A 7500-nucleotide genomic window follows, 5' to 3' on the forward strand; every position below is an offset into this window, starting at 1 on the left:
ATGATGTCGTCATTGAATTTAGAAATACTCTCAATTTGACCCAAATGACATGGCGTCAAGATCCAAAAGAACCCTACGAGAAGATTAACATGACTGACGAATCAAAACTAATTGTACCACTCGATAAGACGAAGGAGTCTGGTGTCTATTTATTCGAAATGGATAATAACCAACCAGGAGCTTCAAGAGAGTGTGCAGTTGTGATCATTAGGAGGGGTAAGAATTACGTATTTGAGTATTGAAGAAAATAACCCACAATGTATGAAAAAAAAATGAAATTTATTTAGCTTTCAAAGGGACCATCTCCCTTCCTCTTCAGAAAACAAATGGTTACAATTTTTTAAAAAGAAGTACAGAAATAGAAAACCACTGTGAAATGGTGTTTACTATTATTCTTACGAGCCTTTCTGTACCTTTTTTTAAATTTGTTTTTAACCATTTGTTGTTTTCTGAAGATGAGAGCTAAATTAATTTCTTTTTTCATACATTGTGGGTTATTTTATTTATCAGAAATACACGGAAAATTGTGTATGTTAATATATATGAATATAGTTTTTATAAGCTATTGACGTCTATTTAAGTAATGGAACCTAATGCATAGTACATGATATTGTTGACTTATACAATAGAGTATCTATATTCTAGAACCACGGGCGCCATCCGGTGGTCCAAGGACCACTAGTGGTACGTGAGAAGAAAAAGAAATTGGTGGTCTGCAGAAAAGTTGGGACATTATTTCAATCTTTATGTTTTCTTAAACCTCTTATGGAAACCCTGATATAAATCTCACAGAAGACACAGAGCTCAGTGTTGTCAATTTTGCATTTCAGAGCAAATTAGCATTACAAATCTGAACCAATCATTTAGCAAAAAGAAAAAACTTTAATTAATTAACGCCATCATTAACAAAATAAATCGATCATTATGAATGTGAATTTTTCCCGGATGTAGTGTAGGCCTACACAAAACGCATATCAAATAAAAAGGAATATGTTTTTTCAGTTGCATAAGCATTTCGATTTCATAGCCAAACAACATTGAAGGAGTGTTTGCCTCTCGCATGATTTCAGTAGACCAAATTTATGTCATTAATCCAGTCAATTTTTTTTTTTTCAAAGAAGTACAGAAGTACACAAAGAATATATGGAGCTAACATTTCATAGAAACAGATGCAGATTATTATTATTATTATTATTATTATTATTATTCTTATTATTATTATTATTATTATTATTATTATTATTATCACTTGCTAAGCTATAACCCTAGTCGGAAAAGCAAGATGCTATAAGACCAAGGACTACAAGAGGGAAAGGATAGCCCAGGGAGGAAATGAAATGAGGAAATAGATGAACTACATGACATTTAATGAATTATTTATATGAAATGTGTATGTATGTGCCATAGTTTTCAATGATACCCATGAAATTGCTCAAATACTGTCTTCCTTTCCTTGGTCTTTGTGCTGCAGAATGCCCAGCCAACAGGTATGGCGACCATTGCAGCCTTTGGTGCCCCGATTGCATGCACGGAGGTATTTGTGATGCCAAGACTGGAAAATGTGTCTGTCCTCCTGGATTGAAAGGGGAATTGTGTGAAGAAGGTGAGGTTTTATATGTTTTTCTCAGCTTCACTTCAACCAGACGAGTTACAGGAGATGTCTGTTTATTAAATGACTCTTGTATTGCCATTGTAGCTGGAGTTTGTGGGTTACAATACTTCACATACGCTTGGACTTTCTATACTTAATCTGCTCCATGTTCTAAGCCTTTTGGTTTTAACCTTGTCCCCTTTCTAGTTTTGTGATCTAATTATAGGTGAAAATCACTAGTAACCAATTCCTCGTTTCTCTCCCTTTCTGACAGCATGTGAAGGCGTCCAAATCCTCAACTCGTGTACCGAAGATCCAGGGGTAACAAGTAATACACAGCTCTGTTTACCTTCTCCATACGGATGTTCGTGCGGTCCAGGCAAGAAAGGCTACATGTGCAATGAAGGTAATACTATCTTTATTTTTATTTATTTATTTTTTTTTTCATTTTTAAAAGTCGCTTCGAACTAACGTCCATTACGTACCCACATTATCATTATTATAATTATTATTTTTATTATTATTATTATTATTACTATCATTATTATTATTATTATTATTATTATTATTATGAAAATTACTATTATTATTATTATTATTATTATTATTATGAAAATTACTATTATTATTATTATTATCATTATCATTATTATTATTATTATTATTATTATTATTATTATTATTATTATTATTATTATTATTATTATTATTATCACTTGCTAAGCTAGAACCCTAGTTGGAAAAGCAGAACGCTATAAGCCAAGTGCCCCAACAGGGAAAATAGCCCAGTGAGGAAAGGAGATAATGAAAAACTACAAGAGAAGTTCAATAACAATAATAACATTAAAATAAACCTTTCATATATAAACTATAAAGACGGGAAAATAATAAGAGGAAGAGAAACAAGATAGAATAGTGTGCAATATTGGTAATTTTATTTTTTTCTATTATTGTTCTTAAAAGCCACTTCAAACTTCATTTTAATGTTGTTACCGTTCTTAAAATATTTCGTTTTCCTTGTTTCCTTTCCTCACTGGGCTATTTTCCTTGTTGGGGCCCATGGGCTTATGGCATCCTGCTTTTCCAACTAGGGTTGTAGCTTAGCAAGTAATAATAATAATAATAATAATAATAATAATAATTAACATCCTTTGCGTACTTACGATCACATAATACGCTTTATGAAATACGCTGAAGATATTAATATTAATCTCTGGCACCGTCGTTCAATTAGTTCGTTATGCATGTTGCATAAGATTTTTCATAATTCTTACCATCCTTTACACTCACATCTTCCCGGACAGTTCCAGCCTGTTCGTATTACTGGACATGCAGTTCATTCTAATAGTCAGGCCTTCTCCATCATGAGGCTCAATACTACGCAGTATTCTAGAAGTTTAATTCCAGCTGTGCCCAAGTTGTGGGATGATCTTCCTAATAGGGTAGTTGGATCGGGAGAATTTCAAAAGTTTAATTCTCATATAGCTTATTTATTTCCTTATTTCCTTCCCTCTCTGGCCTGTTTTCCCTGTTGGAGCCGTTGGGCTTATAGCATCCTGCTTTTCCAACTAGAGTTGTAGCTTAGCTAGTAATAATGATAATAAGACTTCAACTTCTCTTGAATTCATGTACGTAAGAATTTATGAATATTATGCGTGTGTGCGTGTGTGCACATCCATCTAAATATTTGACAGTCATTTTTGATAGGTCGCGTACACTAGTATTAATATATTGTATATTTTATGGATACTTTTGAGTAATTACTCCATTTTTAATTTTTTATACATTTGAATATATATAAAATGTATGCTGGCATCACGAACTTTTGTTTGGTTGTCTATGTTGACGATGTCAGTTCCAGGTCGTTTAGTGAGGAAACCAGGCTAGGTTTTTTTTATTTTTTATAATTCTTTAGTTTTTTATAATTCTAACTTATTTCCCATGTGGCAAATTGTTATAAATAATGAAAAAGTAATAGAGGAAAACAATAGCTTTGCATAATATGGCAGTTTATTATTATTATTATTATTATTATTATTATTATTATTATTATTATTATTATTATTATTATTTGCTAAGCTACAACCCTAGTCGGAAAAGCAAGATGTTATAAGCCCAGGGGCCCCACCAGGGAAAATAGCCCAGTGAGGAGAGGAAACAAGCGTTGTCAGATGAATGAGGACAGAGAAGAATCTGTAAAGAATAGGCCAGATTATTCGGTGTATGTGTAGGCAAAGGGAAAGTGAACCGTAACTAGAGAGAAGGGTCCAATGCAGTACTGTCTGGCCAGTCAAAGGATCACATAACTCTCAGGCGGTAGTATCGTGGTCTTGTAAACAAACCCCTTTTTTCCACTTTTCAGATTGTAATCCTGGTACCTGGGGAGTGAACTGTCTACAGAGATGTAATCACTGTGTGGGCGGAACTTGCGACAAAGTGACAGGAAAGTGTTCATCTGGTCCAGAAGATCCCTGTGCTGGAGGTAAGCTTATAAGTTCCCATTATTTATCTTTATTGTGGTGGCCTATGTGGTAATATCCCTGACTGGTGATCGCCAGAGTGCGGTTAGAATCCCGCTCAAACTCATTAGTTCCTTTGGGCGCTGGCTGCAACTTCACCATCCTTGTGAGCTAAGGATGGAGGTCATGGGGGGAGCCTATTAGACTATCTGCTGAATCATCAGCAGCCATTGCCTGGCCCTCCTTGGTCCTAGCTTGGGTGGAGAGGGACCTTGACTGCTACTCATAGGAAATATTCATTTTAATGTTGTTACTGTTCTTAAAATGTTTAATTTTTCCTGGTTTCCTTTCCTCATTGGGCTATTATCACTTTTGGAGCCCCTGGGCTTATAGAATTCTTTTCCAACAAGGGTATTAGTTTAGCAAGTAATAATAATAATATTATATGGTCAGTCTCCAGGGCATTGCCCTGCTTGATAGGGCAATGTCACTGTCCCTTGCCTCTGCCCTTTATGACCGACCTTTTAACCTTTAAACAATGACCCATTGAGTAATCTTGCTCAGTATATCAAACTTAGAATTTCTGCTAAGCAAATAAATTGTTCCTATGGATGTTTATTGTTAAGCATTCGATAAAGTCTACGTATTGTACCAACCGTGTGTCACACGATCGTACATAGTTCATTTTGTGTATTATATTATGCTTGTATCTTCGCTCTCCCCTCGCACTAAAAAGAACCTGAAAAAAACATCTGTTTTTCTCATTGGTAACGGTGTCGATTTTGAACAGGAAATTTCCTGTTGCCTTGAGCTTTTGTATATAAAGGAGAGTGTTCTATAATAAACTCACCCAGTTGCTTTCGTCCTGTCTTTGAGTCACAACCTTCTCTCGGCCCGTCACAGTATCCATAGTACTTTCCATATTCCAATTTTAGAATGGAAGTCTAATAATAGAAAAGCAGTTGAATTATATCATTACAGCATCACGATCAAAGGCTTACAAGTGCTTATATTCTTCATCAGTTACATGTTTATCTATTTTTAGATACACTGTTAAAAATTTGCATGAAAAAAAGCGGTGAAAATCCTTGAATAAATGTTGCCTGGCATTCACCGTTTTAAAAAAAGATATATTGACGTAAAGGAGTGATATTACGGTAACTAACCAGTCAAAGATAATAACAAAATCTGGTAAAATTACAGTCGACTGTATTTTACTGAAATATGGCTGAGAACAGTATATCATTACGGAGAATTTCCTATTTGAATTAAATTTTTTTCTAACAGTGTGTCGTGATAGTTTGTTTACCTTGTCTTTGAAGAACAGAGTATTTTTGAACGCGTCTTTTTTAACATTTTTTCAAAATGCATTAGATTGTTAAGGATATTCATCATTTTCTATACATAATCACTTTTTCCATGATAGTAATACCTTTCCCTTTATCTGGCATGGAAAATATAACGTCCTTGTTTTCAATTAGATTTCTTGATATTTGTATGCAGGTAGTAGGTTGGCCAGGGAACCAGCCACCTGTTGAGATACTACCGCTAGAGAGTTATGGGGTCTTTTGACTGGCCTGACAGTACTACATTGGATCCTTCTCTCTGGTTACGGTTCATTTCCCCATTGCCTACACACACATAGCGAATAGTCTGGCATTTTCTTTACTTATTCTCCCCTGTCCTCATACACCTGACAACACAGATTACCAAACAATTCTTCTTCACCCAAGGGGTTACTGAACTGTAATTGTTCAGGGGCTACTTTCCTCTTGGTAAGGGTAGAAGAGACTCTTTAGCTATGGTCAGCAGCTCTTCTAGGAGTGGGACACTCCAAAATCAAACCATTGTTCTCTAGTCTTGGATAGTGCCATAGCCTCTGTACCATGGTCTTCCACTGCCTTGGGTTAGAGTTCTCTTGCTTGTAATGTAAGTCGAATGTTTGTGAGGTGAATGTTTGTAAGGCGAATGTTTGCAAGTTGAATGCTTGTAAGGCGAATGTTTGTGAGGTGAATGTTTGTAAGGCGAATGTTTGCAAGTTGAATGCTTGTAAGGCGAATGTTTGTGAGGTGAATGTTTGTAAGGCGAATGTTTGCAAGTCGAATGCTTGTAAGGCGAATGTAAGTCAAATGTTTGTAAAAGTCGAATGTTCGTAAGTTGAAATCTCTATTTATGTTTCAGGCCCCAAAGGATACCTCCGTTTCCGACAGGCACCGGACGTTAAACCGGATGAGGATAAGGCAACCGTGGACTTTGTGGAGGAATTTGATGGGGAAGAACCAATTTCGAAGGACATAACCTACCGAGTAGTTATTTGGGTGAGTTATAACCTTCCATAAAAACCTATTTCATTCATATATCTCAAGAGTTCAAATGTGGAACTTTGAACTTTTGTTGAACAGGCTGATATAAGTCTCTTTTTATAGTTTATATATGAAAGATTTGTTTTAATTTTGTTACTTTTCTTAAAATATTCTATTTTAATTGTTCAATGCTTCCCTTGTAGTTTATTTATTTCCTTATTTCCTTTCCTCACTGGGCTATAGTCGCTGTTGGAGCCTTGGGCTTATAGCATTCTGCTTTTCCAAATAGGGTTGTAACTTAGCTTAAAATAATAATAATAATAATAATAATAATAATAATAATAATAATAATAATAATAATAATAATAATAATAATTCCTTCGATCAAAGGCATCCTTTTCCACCTAACTGCTTCTCTCTTTATCCTCCTTCACCTAATCCTAATTCTAATTCTCTGCCTCCCACTTGATCTTCTCCCCTTTACAGTTATCATGAATTATGTATGTATGTATGTATGTATGTATGTATGTATTATTTATGTATATATGTATGTAATTATTCCTTTGCAACAGGAGAAGGGCCAAAGCATGAACAATATGACAACCTCTAAAGAAGTAAATGCGACTAAAATGTCAGTAGAAATACAAGGCCTGACACCTGGCACCAACTACTATGCTGCTGTCTTGGTAAAGTTCCCATTAAACGGCAAAGTCTGCGAAATTGACGGCACCTTAAGGGGAGAGCGGATTCAGAAGAGACTGTTCACTACCAAATGCCCTAAAGGTAAGAGCAATTTACATCAATTCTAGTATTGTAAGTGATTTTCTCATTAAAGATATTGAAAAGGTTTAAACATTAAATCCAGTAAAGTATGGCTTATCGATCTTACTTGCTCCATGAGAAGAAAATTGAAATTAAATTTGAAGAAGATAATTGTGGTTAGGTTGTTTCTACCATGGTTTGGCTTTCTCTTAAGGGACAGAGAACTCAAAGAAGTTATTCGAGGACTATATTCATATTCAAATATTTTGGACAAAGAATATGCATGTAAAAGGTACCTCCCCTTAGAGCTATATTGAATCAGGATATGATGTCGAAAAACGTCATTTATGGTAAGAAATCACCCATGACACTTTAGCTGATACTT

At 35.0% G+C, this 7500-nt stretch overlaps 1 protein-coding gene across 1 annotated transcript in view; it reads left to right on the forward strand.

The window, feature by feature from the left end:
• LOC137660161 (uncharacterized) overlaps nt 1-7500 on the forward strand; it is a 21335-nt gene that overhangs the window by 4991 nt on the left and 8844 nt on the right. Inside the window, exons 6-11 of the mRNA XM_068394855.1 lie at nt 1-216; nt 1472-1603; nt 1866-1997; nt 3954-4073; nt 6232-6368; nt 6926-7136. The exon at nt 1-216 is cut by the window's left edge and continues 45 nt beyond it. Of these exons, the coding sequence (XP_068250956.1) occupies nt 1-216; nt 1472-1603; nt 1866-1997; nt 3954-4073; nt 6232-6368; nt 6926-7136 (948 nt within the window). The remainder of the gene's footprint in view (nt 217-1471; nt 1604-1865; nt 1998-3953; nt 4074-6231; nt 6369-6925; nt 7137-7500) is intronic.

The sequence above is a fragment of the Palaemon carinicauda genome, chromosome 20 (assembly GCF_036898095.1).
Source record: "Palaemon carinicauda isolate YSFRI2023 chromosome 20, ASM3689809v2, whole genome shotgun sequence".
Lineage (NCBI taxonomy): Eukaryota > Metazoa > Arthropoda > Malacostraca > Decapoda > Palaemonidae > Palaemon > Palaemon carinicauda.